At 41.4% G+C, this 21,147-nt stretch overlaps 1 protein-coding gene across 1 annotated transcript in view; it reads right to left on the bottom strand.

Moving 5' to 3' along the window:
• The window catches only part of bace2 (beta-secretase 2), a 79,229-nt gene extending 58,801 nt beyond the window's left edge, over positions 1-20,428 (bottom strand). The window contains exons 1-2 of the mRNA XM_060833814.1: positions 19,849-20,428; positions 2,441-2,529 (exon numbers count right to left, since the gene is read on the bottom strand). Coding sequence (XP_060689797.1) covers positions 2,441-2,529; positions 19,849-20,109 — 350 coding nt within the window. The 5' untranslated portion in view covers positions 20,110-20,428. The remainder of the gene's footprint in view (positions 1-2,440; positions 2,530-19,848) is intronic.
• Positions 20,429-21,147: the final 719 nt, after the last annotated feature.

Genomic DNA, 21,147 nt, shown 5'->3' with positions numbered 1-21,147 from the left:
TCATTTCCACGCATCCCCCACCAGTCTGGTTTGTTTCTTATTTTCTTTGTTTCCAAAACAGAGCTCTCATTCTCTCCCTTTCACCTCTTAAACTACACCAATTGTAGAATCTCTCTCTCGCTCGTTCACCATTTGTCTTTGCACTGGGCCACTACGTCATCTGTTCAATTCACCCCCCCCCCTCCAAACCTATCAAAGGGTACTTTAAAAACCTATCTTCCAACATCTTTTAGTTCTGAAGAAGAGTGATACCAGACTCGAGGCTTTGACTGTCGATTAACAGAAATTAACTGGCCGTTTATCTTGTTGTTTATGGGAGCTAGCTGTGCATGTGTTTTCCAACAGAACGTCACATTCATAAACACATGTAATATTCAAAACTTTTAAAGTATGAACTCAACTCCATTCCAGAATTTCTTGTACAGATTTATATTTTTCACATAAATAACGATGGCTGCAAAAAAGCTGAGTCACCCCACCATTAGTTCGTATATCCCAAAATAGCCACAGTATCTTCAAAGACAAAGCAACACTTCACAGATTAGTGGTGTCACCACCTATCTCCTGTAGCCATTCACAAAAAGTACTTCCAAACTTGAAAGGGTCGTTCTGAAACAAAGATGACATCTCAAACTCCCAGGGTAAATGTTTGCAAACAATAAATGGATTAACTCCAGCCTGATTAAGGTCAACACCATGTTTGGGGCTGCTAGAAACCATATGGTAAGGTGGTCGCGATGGTCTCAATTTTAATATTGCCCCCAAAAGGTAGTGACAGTGACCTGTCTTCTTGAATAGCTGCAGCTCACATGATGTATGTACATCCATAACGCTCTTAGGGAAGATTTTGAAAATCAGGTGTGGGCTCAATGGGGTAGATAGGGAGTATCTGTTTCCACTGAAAACAGATGACGAGCAGGCTCATGAAAGGAAGAAGGAGTAGTAAACTTAAAAGTCAAGAGAGAAAATGATGGAAAATCTCAGCAGGGCTGGCAGCATCTGTAAGGAGAGAAAAGAGCTGACATAGAGTCTAACTGACCCTTTGTCAAAGCTAAAAAGAGAGAAATAGGGAGGTATTCATACTCGGCTGAGAGAAGGCGAGTCATGGCTCCAGAAGCAAAGCTACCTTTGCTTCTGGAGCCATGACTCACCTTTTCTCAGCCTAGTATAAATACCTCCCTATTTCTCTCTCTTTTTAGCTTTGACAAAGGGTCAGTTAGATTTGCAACATGAGCTCTTTTCTGTCCTTACAGATGCTGTCAGACCTGCTGAGATTTTCCAGCATTTTCTCTTTTGGTCAGATTCCAGCATCCGCAGTAATTTGCTTCTATCCAGTAAAGTTAAAGTGATCTGTAAAGAAGCAAGGAAAAAGTCTTTTTTAAAATGAAATAGTTCGGATATGGAATGGATAGCCTGGAAATGTGTTGAAGTCAGGTTCAATTGATTGGGGGCTTTGCTTGATTACTTGGATAAAAATGATGATCAAGACTAAAGGGAAAAAGCAGGCGATTAGTGCTGGATAATGATGTTTATTTAACAAGTCAGTGCAGACACACTGGGCTGAATGGCCTTTTTATGTGCAATAGCAATCCCGTGATTTTAAAATTAAGAGCTGCCTGTCCATGACAGAATTAAAAACAAGAGCTGCAGCCCAGCCACAACAGGAAAGGGGAAAAATACCCATGCGACAAAAGTAGGAGACTGCAAAATCATATGGTCTCCAAACCTGGTCCTTTCCAAATCCACAGAGAGAGCACAGTATTTCTTGGTCATAAGACTCCAAGTAATTCACTTTGTAATTTGCAGAGAGTCTGACTCTTAGAAAACTCAGTGATGGACCTTGGTACATGAACCGGGCTTTTGAGTTCACACCTTGATATCTGAACTTTCAAAAACATTTTCTTCATTAGGGCCTACACCATGCTTTTCACCTGTATTTTGAGTGAGTGGGAGGAAGGAGGAAGGGAGGTAGCATTAGATTTTCAAGGTAATTGCTTGAATAAATATTCCTTTTTATTTAAACTCAAAAGATTTGTTGCTGGTTATCATTATCCACTCACATAAGAAACCCCTTCTTTTTAAAGCCACACTTATTATAGATTATAAAGGAAGGGAACATGGATAGGGGTCTCAGTTCTCTCTTTCTCGCTCTTATTTCTGTCTGTAACAAAAATATTTCACTTGGAATGTATATATGAAGTCCCTTAGGGGACCCCCTGAATCTTTGAAAGGTCTATGTTGGTGCAAACCTGTCCAGCCCACTCCAGTCATTTCAACCTCAATTGTATCAGTGGTAAACCCACAACATGACTTGTGCAAAAATACATTGAGGTCTTTCACCTGACTTTGTAAAACAACATTGATTTATCCTGCTAAATCTAAACTTCCCACCCTTCTATACAGGCATGTAGTGCATTCCTTATGATGTCTGGATACTTACAATTTTGGTTTAAAATAGGTCTTTATATTGCTGTTTGCTGCACCAGCCACTGCAAAGTTACTGCTCCCTGTATCGACCAGTACATTCATCTGCAGATAAAGGAGACACAGCAAACATTACAAAGCAATGCATTCATTGGAAGAGAGAGGAGATGGAAAGCAAGTACTGGGACTTACACTGTTAAGGCTTTTCTGCCTTCTGGAAAGAAGGCCAAACATTTGAGAGAAAAAAAAAATTGGTGAGGGGAAAAGGGGAAGGGTTTCATCTCCCAATCCAACAACAGCAGGAAGGCAGTAAATTCTTTAAATACTGGGGCAGTGGCACCCAATTCTGTTCCCTCTATGAACAGGCTGTTACTGAAATAAAAATTAAATCCTGTGGATGCTAGAAATCTGAAACAAGCACAGAGAATATCTTAGAAACTCAACAGGTCTAGCAACATCAGTGGAGACAAAATAGGAAGGGCTGAGGGGGATATGGGCCAAATACTGGCAAATGGGACTAGGTGAATGTAGAATATCTGATTGGCATGGATGAGTTAGACCAAAGGGTCTGTTTCCTGTATACCTCTGTGACTAAGTCCAGTATGACTTTTGTTCTGAAGAGTCATCATACTGGACTTAAAATGTTAACCGTTTCTCTCGCCACAGATATTGTTATAATCAACGTTTGGCCCTACTCACTATAACTTAACCAGGATGCAAACATATGAACATGGAAGAACAGATAATTCAGCCCCTCGAATCTGCTCTGCCATTCAATAATCCAATCTGATTGTAGTCTCATATCCACATTCCCATCCACCCCAGAAAACCTTTCAGCCCCTTGCTTAGCAAGATTCTCCAGTCATTCCTCCAAATCATGAGGCTTCTGTTTCCGAGAACCCTAGCAAACGATGACATTTGCAGAGCCTGTTAAAAACTACAGGTTCAAAAGAGTAAAAATCATAGAAATGCGAGTTTTGGATGTTGGAATTTTGTTGCTACTTACTTTTTGGTGCGGATAGGGGAACTCACAAATCATGCGCGGATATAGTGGATTTAGTGTATTTGCACCTGCCTTAAAAAAAAAATCTAGCTTTTTAATTTTTCCTCAAGTCAAACCCCCGTTCTCAATGTTAGTTTAGTAAACCTTCACTGAACTGCCTTCAACACATTTACATCCTTCCTTAACAAAAAGTTGAACAGTACTGAGTATAGTACTGCAGATGTGTTTTTACAAGTTCCCTGTATATAAGTATAACCATATTACTTTGGTATTCAATTCCCCTCATGATAAACAACATTCTAAACATTTTCCCAATTACTTGCTTTATTTGCATATGAACCTTTTATGATTCAAGCACTGATCAACATGATTTCTCTGCATCATGTCATTTAGATAGCCTGTATGTTTTTATTTTGGATAAAATGAACAATTTAACATATTCCCACACTATACTCCATTGCCATATCTTTGCTCACTCACTAAACACATTTATATCCTTCTGCAGGATTCATATTCCTGCTTCATTATTTCCTTTCCAATCTAATTTTGTGTCAATCCTTCATGTAAATAAATAGTGGAGGTCCCAGCACCAAACCCTGTTGCACACCATTTGTAAGATCCTGCTATTGCAGAAAAGACCTATACATGCCCCTTAACTGGCTAACAGAAAGCAGACAATCAACTGTCCATGCAAATGTGCTACTGTCTACAGCAAGAAATTTTATTTTTCACAAAAACCTTTGATATGGCACCTTATTCGCAAATCTAAGTATAGTACATTCATGGATTTCCCTTTATCTAGTGTGTTACCTCAAGAAAACCTTAATAGATTGATCAAACATAACATCATTTTGTGGAAGGGAAATTGACTCTGACAGAGTCTGCAATAATTTTAATAGCAGCTTGGCACATTTTGTCTATGAGACATGTGCAGCTAACTATCCTATAGTTTCCCACTTTCTGTTCCTCCCCTTTTTGAATAAAAGAGTTAGATTCACTATCTTGCGATCTAATAGGACCATCTTCGAATCCAGAGTGTTTTGGAAAATTAAAACTAATGCATCAACTATCTTCCTAGCTTCGGCTTTCAAAATTTCAAGATGAAGTTCATCAGTAACCCAGGCATTTGTCAGTTTGCAGCTCCAATGACGTACTCAGTACGACTTCACTGGCAATTGTGATTTTCCTGAATTCCTTCTCATCTTCAATTTCCTGATTTAGCATCCTTCTGTGGTGTTGATTTATTCACTGTAGCAAAAATTAATGTAAAACACTATTCAATTAATCTGCAGCCCCCTTTTATCCATTATTTCTCTTGAAACTTGCCACAGTAACAACACACATTGTTAACTTCTTTCAAAAAGAATTTATAGAATCCTTTATTACGTATTAAATTGTTGTAGCTTTTACTAATTCTTTGCTTTTTTTTATATTCTGTTTAATCTATTGATCTGCTACCCGTCTTGCACATTGATGTATTTTTCTTTCTTTTATGTTGAACACTACCTTTAGCATTTCTAGTTAATAACAGATGGTGGTCCATCCCTTGGAATTTTACTTACTCTTTGGGAACGTGTCTATTCTCTATGTTTGAACTAGCCTCTTAAATATCTGCTGCCACACCTAGCTTGCTTCATCTGACAAAGGAGCAGCACTCCGAGAGCTTGTGATCTTAAATAAACCTGTGGGACTATAACCTGGTGTTATGCCATTTTATACCAATCTTGAGATATTCTTTAACTAAATTTGCCAAATCACTGACTCAGCTCTGATTTCATACCTTTAAGTAGCATTATTTACATTTTAAAAGTCTCAGACCCATTCTTCTCTCCCTTAAGCTGAATGTAAAATTTCAGTCAGATGACAATTGCTGCTGTAGACCAGACCAATCCCACTCAAAATACAGAGTCTAGACCCTTCCTTTCTCTTATTTTGAGAGGTAAACGTAAGGCATTCTGTATACAAGTTGATTGGTCAAACTATTGACTTTAAGCAAAACATACTATTTTTACACCAAAGTTAAAATACAGGCAAAAAAATAAAAAAAGGAATTGGCTTAACTGTTAACTATCAAAATGCTTAAAATAATATATTAACTACTGTTCTAGTACAGTAACATTTCATAAACACACCTTTGGCAAAGGCAAATTCAGTCAAATGGATTTCTCACATGCAATTGTAGCAGCAGGAAGAGAACCCCAGCTTTTAGCTGTAAGAGAGGAATAAGTGTTTTCACTTCTAGCTCCAAGACCCTAGCAAGTACAGCAAGCTAAATCTAAAAATCCTCGTTCCGTGAGAGCTTGACGCCACCCATTCAGGCTGATTCTATTGTTCTATCTTTTTTTAAAAAGTCCAAGGCCTCACAAGCTGTTTGCTCTTTCAGCTTTAAGCAAACTCCTCTGTACCTCTGCTGCAACCTGTCTTCATCAATAAAAAACAAGGACAAAATACCTCGCTTATAGCCACACCATCGTCACACTGCTACTTGAGAAGTGACTTAGATTCCAGATTTGGGTTTTATTGTCATGTGTACTCAAGTACAGGAGTACAGTGAAAAGTGTACAATTTCATCATACATGGTGCCATCTTAGGTATCAAAGTACCTAGATACCAAAAAGGCTTAGGTACAATGTAGTAAGAAAAACAAAGTTACAGTCAGAGAGCCATACAGCATGGAAACAGATCCTTCAGTCCAACTCGTCCATACCAACCTTATATCCTAAATAAATCTAATCCCATTTGCCAGCATTTGGTCCAGATCCTTCCTATTCACATATCCATCCAGATGCCTTTTAAATGATGTAATTGTCTCAGCCTCTACTACCACCTCTAGCAGCTCATTCCATACACGCACTCTGCTTGAAAAAAAGTCACCCCTTAGGTCCCTTTTAAATCTTTCCCCTCCTCACTTTAAACCTATGCCCTCTAGTTTTGGACTCCCCACTCTGGGGAGAAAACCTTGGCTATTCACCTTATTCATGCCCCTCGTGATTTTATAAACTTTTATAAGACCACCACACAGTCTCTGTCTCTCCAGTGAAAATGTTAAGCATTATTTCATAGAATAGAAGAAAACCAAAGAAATAAGTTATAGTTTACATTAAAATATTCCATAGTTTAAACTAGGAAAATAAAGGATAAGCAAAAAGTTCACCAGTCTTCAATGAGTCCTCTGCTTGTTTGACTCTCTGGGAAACCTCAGCTGCCTGTTCTCTAAGCAGCTGCTGCAGATACTGTAGCTACTGCTGAAACCACTGCCTATCCATTCTCCCCGGTACCTCGGGAGCACGCCCAGGCAGGATCCACTCACATGCCGAGCTGAGACATCGCCATTAGCCGCCAAGAGACTGACCAATATACTGTCGAGAGACCAGGCCTGGGACCTGCCGTGAGCCACTGAGAGACCAGGCCTGGGACTCATCTCAGGCCACCAGGAGACAGGGCCCAGACCGACCAAGAGAACAGAGGGAGGGGTAAAAACAGAAATAAACAGAAGGAGAGGGAGAGCTCCAGTTGGAGCATCCGACTCTATCATCTTGGATCTTCACTGTAAATTTAATTAATTCTATGGCTTGCACAATATTTGGCCCAGTATAAACTGCTGTCTGGTCAGCTCCTGAACATGGTGATATAAAGAAACTATCCCAAAATTATTGTGTGAAGTCCTTAACTAGGCTACCTCTGCTCATCTCATTTTGCCCGTTTATATGTTGAGTAAAATCTCCCGTAAATATAATGGTGTCTTTCAAACTATCCATCACTATTTATTCCATTGACGTTCCACCTATCATTTAATTAGTTAGGAGGCCTGTGCGCACTTGATAAAAGAAGTGTTTGTACATTTCTCATCTCTGCCCAAACTATTTTGACAATCTAGCTTCCTGAATGAAAGTCACTCCTCTCTGGTATGCTCTTTCTTTATTCATTGCTGTGATGTGGGTGTTGCAGACTGGTCAAGCATTTATAGCCCATCCCAAATCCCATTGATCTGAGCAGCACGCGAGGGCAAATTCAGAGAGCCATTAGGAGCAAACCACATTGTTAGGGGTCTGGAGCCACATGTAGACCAGACTGGGTAAGGATTGCAGATTTCCTCCCTAAAAAGGAAATTAGTGGATAATACTTTTTGTTTCTATTTAAAAAACAAACATGGTTACTATTTGGTTAGCTCAATTCCAGATTTTTATTGGATTCATATTTCCTCATATGCCATGGTGGCATTTGAACTGATGATACCAGAATATTAGCCTGGGCTTCTGGATTACTAGTCCAGCGACATTCCAAAATGCTGTTTTGCTCTGCTCACTTGAGTTGCTTCTTGTACGACAGTGCCATGGGCAGCAAGTTCATCCAGATAAGTGGAAAAAATTTCAAATGTTTTGAACGGTTGCAAAAGCTATGAATCCTGATGACTGGGTCCCCTAACCTGTCTCACTTACAGTCACACACACACCGCACACCGACCAAACCAGATGACCATATGTTACGGAGGTGCAAATGCATCCTCATACAAAGAGTCTAAATAAGCCTCCCCCTCCCAGATGTGTTGCAGTATCTGTAGTTAAGCTTTCAGCTCATAAACCCTGAGCCAAAGCTGCTCAAACTTTGAATACTTGCTGAAGATGTATTCACTTTGGACAATTTTTGCATCAAGGAGCTCTCAAATGCTACAGCCTGTGACACATCATCCATTCTGTTATCCTTCATGTGCTCCAATGGACCATTTATTTGTTTTATTCAATTATATATTGATTCATTGATGTATTTGATTAACTTATACAAGTTTCTAAATAACATTGAACGTTACATAAAGAACAAACCTTTGATTTCAAAAACACTCACCAAATAACGAGCTTCTTCTGCTGTAACAGAGTAAGAACCAATTCTTGGAGGCTTGAAATGTTTGGGAAAAGCAACAGTATCTCTTTCCTGTCTTATCCTAACTCCCTTATTAACTTTACTCGCGCACTCTACTTTTAGTTGCGCACTACATCTAAGTCACACAAAGTTGGCTACTTTTATATGCTCAGTTAAAAAGAAAATCAAAACACCAGGTTATAGTCCAGCAGGTTTTTATTGGAAGCACACTAGCTTTTGGAGCACCGCTCCTTCATCAGGTGGTTGTTATATGCATTGATATACTCAAACACAAATGGCCTATCTGATCCACTCAAATGAGCAATCAATTCCAACTGCTTTCTGGTATTAAACCTATTTTTTTCATAACCTGTTCAGAGATGTCCCAGTGGTACTTGAACCTGGGTCCCACAGTCCGAGGGTAGGGAGATAGCTTTGCGTCACAAGGCCCTTCCAACTGCTTTCTGAATAAAGTTGAACTGCTCTACTCCTTAAAGCCTTGTTCAAGTCCTTGCTGAAAGCTGAAAACTACAGAATTTAATACTAGTATGACGACGAAACATCTGAAAGCAAAATCTTCAAGCTCAGCAAGCTAACTTAAATTGTAGATTTCAATTAAGATTAGATTACTTACAGTGTTGAAACAGGCCCTTCGGCCCAACAAGTCCACACCGACCCGCCGAAGCGTATACCACCCAGACCCATTCCCCTACATTTACCCCTTCACCTAACACTACAGGCAATTAAATGTCAACTACAAACAAAATTAGATTCAGATAAAAACATTTTGCTTTGCCCATGAACTGAAAGCATTTATTCAGTCCGAGTAGATAAATCCCCAGGACCTGATCAGGTGTAACCTAAACCTCTGTGGGAAGCTAGTACAGTGATTGCCGGGCCACTTGCTGAGATATTTGATCAATAGTCACAGGTGAGGTGCCGGAAGACTGGAAGTTGGCTAATGTGGTACCACTGTTTAAGAAAGGCTGTAAGGATAAACCAGGGAACTATAGACCAGTGAGTTTGACGTCAGTGGTGGGCAAGTTGTTGGAGGGATTCCTGAGGGATAGGATTTGCACGTATTTGGAAAGGCAAGTTCTGATGAGGGATAGTCAACATGGCTTTGTGCATGGGAAATCAGCCTCACAAACTTGATTGAGATTTTTTGGAAAAGTAACAAAGAGGATTGATGAGGGCAGAGTGATGAACATGATCTAAATGGACTTCAATAAAGGCATTCAACAAGGTTCCCTATGGAGACTGATTAACAAGGTTAGATCTCATGGAATACAGGGAGAACTAGCCATTTGAAAACAGAACTGGCCCAAAGGTAGAAGACAGAGGGTGGTGGTGGTAGATTTTTTCAGACTGAAGACTTGTGACCAGTGGAGTGCCACAAGGATCGGTGTTGGGTCCACTACTTTTCATCATTTATATAAATAATTTGGATGTGAGCATAAGAGGTATAGTAAGTAAGTTTGTAGATGACACTAAAATTGGAGGTGTAGTGGACAGCAAAGATTACCTCAGATTACAATGGGATCTTGACCAGATGGGCCAAAGGGCTGAAGAGTGGCAGATGAAGCTTAATTTAGATAAATGCAAGGTGTTGCACTGTGGGAAAACAAACCTTAGCAGGACTTATACACTTAATGATAAAGTCCTCAAGAGGGTTGCTGACCAAAAAGCCCTTGGAGTGCAAGTTCATAGCTTCTTGAAAGTAGAATCGCAGGTAGATAGGATAGTAAAGGCAGCATTGATAGGTTATCCTTTATTGGTCAGAGTATTGAGTATAGGTGTTGGGAGGTCATGTTGAGGCTGTACAGCATGTTGGTTAGACCACTTTTGGAATATTGCGTGCAATTCTGGTCTCCTTCCTATCAGAAGGATGTTGTGAAATTTGAATAAGGGGTTGCACATTTAAGAAATGATGAGGAATTTCTTCTGAGATGGTAGTAAATCTGTGGAATTCTTTCCACAGAGGGCTGTTGAGGCTGCATCATTAAGTATATTCAAAACTGAAGTGGATAGATAACCAGAAAGAGAATCAAGAGGTACTGAAAAAGCCAAGTCAGTGCAGTTGAGGCTTATCAGATCAACCATGATCTCATTGAATGACGTAGCAGACTTGGGCTGAATGGCCTACTCTGCTTATCTCTCATGACAGCGTACCTACTCAAGTTCCACATTTTGCAGACAAGGCTCAGATAGTAACATTCTCACTTTGGAGTTAGATTTGTACGTTTAAATCTTCTTCCAAAGTCCTCAGTGTCAGCTGAGATTCCCAATAGGAGTACTGTACTATCAAGTGCCATGCTTCAGAAAAACATTAAAGCAATGCCCCATCTGCCACGATCAGATGGGCATTAGAGCGCCCAAGGCACAATTCGAAATACAGTCAGAGTTCTCAAGGGTGTTCTAGGCAACATATATCAATAACATTACAACCAATTTTGTTGATTATTACATTGCTCTTTGTAGGAACTTGTGTGAAGTAATGCTGTGTTTTCTACTTTAAAAATGGTGACTACTCTTTCCAAAATACATAATCAACTGTGAAGCACAGATATCCTGAGGTTGCAACTGGTGCAAATTAGAGGTTGTTCTTTCGAAGGGAGGCAGGAAAATGGGAGTTTTGACAAAGGGTGGAGGAATGTGTCCTTTAGAAAAAAGGATGCTGTGTACCACTGAGTTCTGTGCCAATGTACACAAATTAGAGTCTCATCAGCTGGCCTTCAGAACGGTGGTAATTGGTCAATTAGTCCTGAAATATCACAATGTACAGAGGAGTTGAAGACCTACCCCTTACTCTTTCTTTTGTTTGCAAAACACAGCTATTCTTTTCACTTCTGGAATTACTTTCGCCAGCAGCTTCAGCTCAACGCCACGCAAAAAATTAATTCGGTCAGTAGGAGGCAAAACAAGGGATGGGTCTGTGAAGCACATTGTTAAACTTCCAGTCACATGGGGGGAAAAACACCCACAGCCAACACTATGGTCACATGTTTCCATGTGACCATACGATTAATTGAAACAGACTTTATTTAGCAAACAAGGAGCCCTGAAGTTTTGATTTCACAGACATAGTAGATAGAGTTGCAGGCTGGAAATTTTATAAAGTAATTCAGGCATGCATCAAGGGATTCAGATGACTTGAAACACAGATCATATTACTGCATTGTAACAGAGTTCCTGCCTCATTGCTGACAGTGAATCAGAGATTATGTTGTTAATGGTTAGTCTCTTTATAATCACTGCTCACACAATTAGGCAAAAAAATAAGTCAGCTGTAAAGCTTATATAATTTAACAGAGATTTGAACTTATGTTTAAATATTGCTTTTAATGCAGCAAAACATTGAGGTGGTTTAAATAAAGCCACAGATAAGGAGACATTAGGAGACGAAAAGGCAGTTTTAATCAGAATCTTCAAACTCAGCTAAAGAGCAAGATCAAGACAGAGAGAAGATTTAGAGCAGAAATTTCAGTGTTTATGGTGCATTGAGGCATAACCGATGGATTTATTTTTGCTGTCTCTGTTTTGTTTTAATATTGAGACAAACCTGTCACCCACCTACTGGTACCTCTCCAGCAGTTAAAGAATCTCAGTCATCTTTGCGTGAGAAATCTTTATCCCAGTCTTCTCTTGTTTGAAGAGCAAGTGAAAGCATGATGGGCCAAACGGCCTCCTTCGGAGCCATAACAATGGTAATTCTTTGATTATAAACGTCAATGATATCCAACACTTTTGAGCATTTCCTTGCCGCATTGCAAATTCTGAAGTGCAGTAGGAAGTATTTTCAACTTGAAACTTGCTGCAAAATGCAAGTTGTAGTATTAGTCTGTCTGGTTTATAATTAAAGCCTTCAATTTTTCTTTGGTCATCTCTGCCAACAGCATGATGCTGGTATAATTATTTCAAATGCTCACAAGGGAAAAGAGAATCATTTAGATTGGTAATCAGGTTGGCATTTATTTATACTTCTCCCAGTGAATCCTTTCTGCTGGGTTTCGGGAAGATTATTTTTCTTTATGCCAGTATAAAAGTGCTCATTATTTTTGGATCATGTTTGCTCAGTTTCAGTCTTTTGGTTTAGTCATTTTCAAGTTTGAACACTATGTTGAAAATGGTATCCCATGAACCCTCTATACCAATATTTTGAGCAATTCCATAAACGCCTTGGACTATTGTTATTTTTTCAATTATCTGCTTAAATTCATAATTCACCATCTCAAATTTCTGGTATCATGTTATTAACCATTAATGACCCACCCCAGGGCAAAAAAAAAGTTACTAAGTTCCTCATCCTATAAACCAGTGGAGGAAAAGATTACAAAGGCCCAACACCATCTCTTCTTCCTCAGGCAGCTGACGAAATTTGGCATGAAGGTGAATACCCTTGCCAACTTTATAAGTGCTCCATTGAAAGTATTCAGTCTGGATGTACCACTCCCTGGTATGGCAACTGTACCATTCAAGATCGGAGATGGTTACAGAGAGTGGTGAATTCGACCCGAACAAAGGCCAACCTCCCATCTATAGAATCCATCTACCAAGCCCGCTGTCAAGGAAAGGCCGCCAGCATTCTCAAAGATGCATCCCATCCTGGTAATACTTTTCTCAAACCTCTACCATTGGGTAGAAGGTACAGAAGCCTGAACACATGCACCAGCCGGTTTCTTAACAGTTTCTACCCAACTGTTGTTAGAATACTGAACGAACCCACAAACTCTTAACATTCGCTTGTACCTGTGATTTTGTTTTTGCCACTGAATACCTATTATTTACTTATCTATGCTACTTAACTCTGATCGGTCTGAATTGCTCGCAAAACAAAGCTTTTCACTGTGCCTCTGTACACGTGACAATAAATTCAATTCAATTCAATTCCATTCAAAAGAAAGCCCAACTTGATTTTTACAACCTTTAGTTCAGCACAAGTTAAAATCTGACTGCAACGCAATCTGAATAATTAAAAAATAGACATGAAATCTAAGTGTGATAAACTGTTTTTTTTAAAAAAAGAAAAGCACTCATGGGATATCGCATTGATGGCTTGGCCAGCCCTTACTGTCTGTTCCCATTTACCCATGAGAAGTTGGTGGTGAGCTAAGTTTTTGAACTGCTGTGGTGCATATGCTGTCGGGAGACCCACAGGGGCATTAGGGAGGAAATTCCAAGATTCTGACCCAGTGATAGTGAAGGAATAACAATACTCTTCCAAATCGGGACGGTGAGTAACTTGGAGGGGAGCTTACACTTGCTGGTTTTCTAATGTATCTACTGTCCTTGTTCTCCTAGATGGTAGCAGTTGTGGGTTTGAAAGGTGCTGTTTAAAAAGAGCCTTGGTGAATTTCTGCAGTACACCTTGTAGACAGTACACATTGTTGCTGAGTGTCAGTGGTGGGGACTGAACAGCACCACAACAATCAACTGGACTGCTTTGACCTGGCCAGTATTAAACTTCTCAAGTGTTGTTGGACATGCATTCATCCAGGCAAAAGGGGAGTACTCCAACACACTCCTGACTGGTGTCTTGTACACATGGACAGACAAGCTGTGAGGAGTCAGGAGCAGAGTTACTTGCTGCAGCATTCCTAGCCTCTGACCTGCTCTTGTAGCCACTGTATTCACATATGGCAAGTCCTATTTAGTTTCTGGTGAATGGTTAGGGTTAGAGTTAATCCTAACTCCAGGGTGCTGTTAGTGGCGAATTCATTATGGTAGCAACATTGAAAGTAAAGGGATGATGGTTATTGCCTGGCATTTATGTAGCATGATTATTACTTGCCAGTTCTCAGGCCAAGACTGAATATTGATTTGAACATAGACTGCTTCAGTATCTGAGTTGCTACAGATGATGCTGAACATGTTTGTTGATGGTTGCCCAACCCCCACTCCTTATGATGAATTAAGGTCATTGAAGACAGTTGGGCCTATGATGTTAGTCTGAAGAACTCTTGCAGAGATGCGCAAGAGCTGAGATCACTGACCTCCAACAACCTTTATTAATGATGGCACAGTGGTTAGCGCTACTGCCTCACAGCGCCAAAGACCCGGGTTCAATTCCCGCCTCCGGCGACTGACTGCATGGAGGTTGCACATTCTCCCAGTGTCTGCGTGGGTTTCCTCCGGGTGCTCTGGTTTCCTCCCACAGTCTAAAGATGTGCAGGTCAGGTGAATTGGCCATGCTAAATTGCCCATAGTGTTAGGTGAAGGGGTAAATGTAAGGGTATGGTTGCGCTTCGGCGGGTCGGTGTGGACTTGTTGGGCCAAAGGGTCTGTTTCCACACTGTAAATAATCTAAATCTAAGGACTCTAAATCTAAACCACTATCTTCTTTTGTGCTAAGTATAGCTCCAACAAAAGAAGAGTTTTACCCTCGATTCCCATTGACTCCAGTTTTGTAAGGGCTCCTTCATGCAACACTGTCCAATGCAGACTTGATTTCGAGGATTATCATAGTCAACTCACCTTGAGAATTCAGCTGTTCAGCTCAAGTGAGTTGTTTTAATTGCCCATCACTAATTACAACTGAATGTGGCATGACCAAAAAATTAGACCTGGTCTGTTGATTGGAGGATTGCTTAGCTCTATCACTTGCTGTTTATGCTGCTGGCATGTAAGTAGTCCTGTTTTGTAGCCTCATCACATTGATACCTCATTTTTAGGGATGCCTGGTGTACCCCGGTATGCGCTCCTGCACTCTCCATTGAATCAGGATTGATGGTAAGGGTAGAGTGGGAATTTGCTGGCCAAAGAGATTGCAGATGGTGTCAGAGTAGAATTCTACTGCAGGTGGCCCAAAGTGTCTCATGGATGCCCAACATTGAATTGCGAGATCTGTTCAAACCCTGCCCCATTTAGCGCATTGATAATTCCTACATCATACTGTGTGACACTATCAATGTGAAGGCAGGACTCCACAAGGACAGTTCATCTTACAGACAGATGTACCTGCAGCAAGCAGGTTGCTGAGGATAAGTGAAGATCGAGAGTGTGATGCTGGAAAAGCACAGCCGGTCAGGGAGTAGAAGAATCGACATTTTGGGCACAAGCCCTGCATCAAAGAGGATTGTGGGCTGGGGGGGGGGGGGGGGGGGGGGGGGTGTTGCTGAGAGATAAATGGGTGGGGGTTGGGACGAGGTAACTGGGAATGCAAAAGATAGATGAAGGTGGGGGAGAAGGTGATAGTCGGAGAGGAGGGTGGAGTGGATAGATAAGAAAAGTGATTGACAGGTCAAGAGGGCAGTACTGAGTCAGAGGCTTGGGACTGGGATAATTTGGGGGGAGGGGAACTGAGGAAACTGATAAAATCCACATTAATCTAGTGTGGTTGCTGGGTCCCAAGGCAGAAAATGAGGAATTCTTCCTCCAGTTGTCAGGTGGTTAGTGTTTGGTGATGGAGGCAGCCCAGTACCTGCATGTCCTTGGTGGTGGAGTGGGAGGGGGAGGTGAAGTGTTTGGCCACTGGCCAGTGGGGTTGGTTAGTGCAGGTGTCCCGGAGATGGTCTCTGAAACAATTCATACGTTGGCACCATATCCCCAATGTAGAGGAGACCACATCGAGTGCAACAGATACAGTAGATAACATTGGTTGAGATACAGGTAAGTTTGCCTTCATTGACAAAGCCTAACAACCTGTAGCCTGGAGGAAGAACACCGTATATTCCACCTTGGGACCCTGCAACCAATGGGATTAATGTGGATTTTACCAGTTTCCTCAGTTCCCCTCTCCCCACAATATCCCAGTCCCAAGCCTCAAACTTGGCACCACCCTCTTGACCAGTCCATCACCTTTCCCATCTATCCACTCCACCCTCCTCTCTGCCTTATCACCACCTTCTCTCCCACCTATCAGATCCCCTCAGCCCCATTCCATTTATCTCTCAGCCCCCTGGCCCACAGGCCTCATTTCTGATGAAGGGCTTATGCCAGAAACATCGATTCTCCTGATCCTCAGATGCTGCCTGACTTGTTGTGCTTTTCCAGCACCACTCTCTCGACTCTGATCTCCAGCATCTGCAGTCCTCACATTTTCACCCCGAGAAAAAAGTGAAGTATGCTTTTCCCTCAGTTTCTTCACCCTCTCTCAGACAGATTTTAGCAGCAGTGCCCTATGAGATCCAACCAGCCCAATCCACGAAATGCCCTGCCACTGTCGCTGGAGGGCATTAAGATCCCCCAGCTGGAGTACATTCACACCCTTTCTGATCTGTGTTTCCTCCAATCATGGTTAAACGTGGAGGAGCCCCTATTTAATCAACAGAGGAAGGACAGTATTTTTTAAATCAGCAGGATATTTTTCCTGGCCGCATTTTTCCTGACGCCTTGAGACCACATCAGTTCCTGAGTCAATCTTGAAGATTCCCAAGGCAACTCCCTCCCAACTGTATACCATTGTGCCTCCACCTCTGCTAGGTCTGTCCTGCCAGTGGGACAGGACATATCCAGGGATTGTGATGGAGACAGTCATACTCTCAGAATCATACTTTATAGATAACATCATCACAGGCTGTTGCTTGATTAGTCTCAAACTGGTCTGCCAATTTTTGGCACGAGCCCCCAGATTTTAGTAAGGAGGATTTTTCAAGAGGGTTGTATTTATCATTGCTATTTCATATTATTGTCAAAAATCAAAATTTGTTTTTTGTTCTAGTAACAATCTATTTTTGGAGACCAAAATCCTTTCCTTTCTCTTCTCTCCATGCACTGGAATAATGTATGACATTGCCAGAAAATGCGATTGTTCAGAAGAGAAGAATGTTACAAATATTAACCGAGTGTGTTAAATTTGTCAAACTTGCAACAAATAAATTTACAAAAATACATGCTGTTCATTCATTACTATGACGAACAGTTGCCTGAAGCTTAGAATGTCTACTCCAATTCATTAAGATGCTGTCAATCTTAAATGGAAGAATTTGGAGTCTGTTTTTCTTCAAGAATCATTCATATATGGACATCTCTGACCATTGCCTAAGTGATACACAAAGAACAGAGAGGAGATTTTTTAAAAGTCATAGAATGTGGACATTATTATTGCCCATGACTAACTGGGCAGTAAAGAGTCAACCATTTTGTTGTCAGTCTGGAGTCATATGTAGGCCAGACCAGGTCAGAATGGCTGATTTCCTTCCCTGAAAAAGAAGATTGAATCAGGTGCATCTTTACGTCTAATCAACAGTGGTTGACATTAGACTAGTTTTTCACTCCATAGCATTTTTCTTGACTTTATTCCATGGTGGGATTTGAAACACGTTTCCAGAACGTTAGCCCGGGGTTTGATATATCATGTTGTGGTTGTATAGGACATTGGTAAAGCTACTTTTGGAATATTGCATTCATTTCTGGTCTCCCTGCTGTAAGAAAGATGCTGTTCAACTTGAAAGGGTTCAGAAAAGATTGACAAGGATGTTGCCAAGGTTGGAGGATGAGAGCTGTAATGAGAAGCTGAATAAGCTAGGGTTATTTTCTTTGGAACATCAGTGGCTGAGGGGTGACCTTCGAGAAGTTTACAAAAACAGTGAGAGCATGGACAGGATGAATAGCAAAGGCCTTTTTCACACCATAGGAGAGTCCAAAATTAGAGGATATATATGTTTAAGGTAAGATGGGAAAGATATAAAAAGGGACTTAAAGGGTCAATTTTCCACACAGAGGGTGGTGTGTGTATGTAATGAGCTCCCAGAGATGGTGGTGGAGGCTGGTACAATTACAACACTAAGAAGGCATCAGGATATGAGGGGGATGGACTTAGAGGGATATGGGCCAAAAGTTGGCGAGTGGGATTAGATTAATTTGGCATATCTGGTCAGCATGGACAAGTTGGACCAAAGGGTCTGTTTCTATGTTGTATATCTCTATGATTCTATGACTATTACCATTTCCTCTGTTTCCCAAGTTAACACAGTGGGACAATGAAACAAGTTGTTTGACAAACTTTCAAGGGAATGGGAGAGTTGGATTTCTTATACAAGGGAGTGTTCCAAGTCTTTTATCATTGTTGGCTACGCTGATTAATACAGAGCACCTCCAAGCCCACACTTTCAGATCTAAATCAAAGCTCTCAACAATCAATCTAGAGCAAACTGATCCTGCATTCCTGAAGTTTCAAGCTCATGCACCGTCGAGATTAATATCCTCAAATCATTCTCTTTTCAACTTCCCAGTGCCACAAAAATCCAAAGTAGAACAAACCAGGAAACAAGGGTAAAATAATTGAGTAAAAAATGAGGTCTGCAGATGCTGGAGATCACAGCTGCAAGTGTGTTGCTGGTCAAAGCACAGCAGGCCAGGCAGCATCTCAGGAATAGAGAATTCGACGTTTCGAGCATAAGCCCTTCATCAGGAATAAGAGAGAGAGAGAGCCAAGCAGGCTAAGATAAAAGGTAGGGAGGAGGGACTAGGGGGAGGGGCGATGGAGGTGGGATAGGTGGAAGGAGGTCAAGGTGAGGGTGATAGGCCGGAGTGGGGTGGGGGCGGAGAGGTCAGGAAGAGGATTGCAGGTTAGGAGGGCGGTGCTGAGTTGAGGGAACCGACTGAGACAGGTCAAAGCACAGCAGGCCAGGCTGCTTTGACCAGCAACACATTTGCAGCTGTAAAATAATTGACCACATTTTGCATTTCACTTTCCACTTGGTTAAACAGACTTTTTTTAAAAAAGAAAAGGCAGGTCTATACTTTCCAAGGCGGTTTTATCCACAAAAAAGTTGTTCGAAGTCTGGTTTCTTAATATCACCTGGGGCCGTGGTGAGAGTGCGAGAAGTGCATCAGTTCTCCTTAATCAACAGGACTATTTCTCAAATGGGAGGATTGGGAAGAGGGCAAATTAGTATCTGCTGTAAAATCAGGCAGAGAAACAGGAATGAAAGAAAAGGAAACTAAATTTGGATTGAGGTGAACACACACTTAATGTCATTTTTTTTGACTTCTGAAATAATTTACAACCTTAACACATTCCATGCATTTAACTGCTGGGCTAACGAGGCGACTGGCAGTCATTAGCAACCGCCTCATTAAACAAACAAAAAAAAACAGCTATAATGGCCAGAACACAACTTTCTGTGGCAACTTTAAAGGACAATATTTAAACCTCAGGCAACCCATTGGAGAGGAGAGGGGCGTAGGGAATGATCTCAGAACATATATTGCTGTTTATCTAAACTGGTGCTAAACCACCAGCGATTCAAACAGCTGGGAAGCGACTATTCCCATATCCTTGACAGCCCATTCAGTCTTAGTAATTAAAGCAAGAATCCAAAAAAGTGTGTCATAATTTCCTGTGACTCCCAGTCGCTACAACATAGCATCTGGGTCCAATAAGTGTACATGACTGGGGAGTGGACAGCTAAGCGAGAGAGAAAGGACCATAAATTGGACACCCCCCAGTTAATAAAAGCTGCGGAAGATTTAAAACGTCGAAACTAAGGCCATTATGTATCACACACAGTTCCTCAGGAACACTTGGAGAGACAAAAAATTCCCGAATTTTTTTGTTCTAAAATATGAACTCAAATCAACTTTTTGTGTCTCCCCTCATTTAAAAGATGAGCATTTCTCACCTTTTGTACAGGCGTCCCGATGAACACTTCCAGGTAGTACCCTCTGCCGACATCTCCTTTCAGGTTGTTGAGCATGCTGTAGAAGCTAACAGTACCGGCAGGCTGAGAGGCCAGGGAGATCCCCCCCAGCAGTGAACTCCGTTTGTCGATAAGCTCCTTTCCCGAGCCGTTGAAAGTGGAAATCTTCAGAGGCAGCAAAAAGTTTTCGCTTCGGCACAGCCCGAACTCCGCCAGCAGCAAGAAACTTATAAGGAACTTCATTTCGCTCCCACCTCCCTCCCCCCAAAAAAAGCAAATTTACAGCTCCTTTCACTCGACAAAAACAACTCCCCAGCCTCACACACAGTCTACTTCATTTTGACCTCCAGGCTTGTTAAAACTGACTCATCGCTGGTTGAGTGTTTGTTTGGAGATTTCAGATCTCTTTTCTATAAAAGAACTTTCACCCACTGTGAGTTCTGCCCTTTCTCACCCCGAACCACAAACAAATGAAAAGCAAACTCGGAGTAAATCGCTGCCGGCCGAGAATAGACATTTAACAGCTACACTGATCCACCATCCCACAACAAACTTCACTTTAAAAACGGATATGACGAGCCGCTGAACGGGAAAAGTTTGGTCAACTTGTACAAAGTGAAGGACAGTCCTCTAGTGGTTAATGTGGGACAGAGCTATTCGCGTCTTGAATCTAGTGTCGATAGACACCTTCTGTCCTCTATTGTTTTAGGAAGATTGTGAGGGTTGGGTGGAATGGGGAGGGTAGATCTTTCCTAACCTTTTAACAGTGGGAACACCATTTCTGCAATATGAAAGTTTACCCATCTGAAACCCTAACTACTTTGGCTGAGTTAAAAATCACACAACACCAGGTTATAGTCCAACAGGTTTAATTGGAAGCATTAGCTTTCCAGTAGCTCCTTCATCAGGTGACTATCACCTGATGAAGGAGCATCGCTCTTAAAGCTAGTGCTTCCAATCAAACCTGTTGGACTATAATCTGGTGTTGTGTGATTTTTAACTTTGTACACCTCAGTCCAACACCGGCATCTCCAAATCATTGACTATTCTGGCTGAGACAGCAAAAGATAAGATAAGGCAGATATCTTAGAATCATAGAGATGTACAGCATGGAAGCAGACCCTAGGTCCAACCCGTCCATGCCGACCAGATATCCCAACCCAATCTAGTCCCACCTACCAGCACCCGGCCCGTATCCCTCCAAACCCTTCCTAATCATATACCCATATGAATGCCTCTTAAATGTTGCAATTGTACCAGCCTCCACCACTTCCTCTGGCA

Source organism: Hemiscyllium ocellatum, chromosome 12 (assembly GCF_020745735.1).
Source record: "Hemiscyllium ocellatum isolate sHemOce1 chromosome 12, sHemOce1.pat.X.cur, whole genome shotgun sequence".
NCBI classification, from domain to species: Eukaryota; Metazoa; Chordata; class Chondrichthyes; order Orectolobiformes; family Hemiscylliidae; genus Hemiscyllium; species Hemiscyllium ocellatum.
The sequence above is the reverse complement of the archived record's forward strand: the minus strand, read 5'-3'. Positions and strand labels throughout refer to the sequence as shown.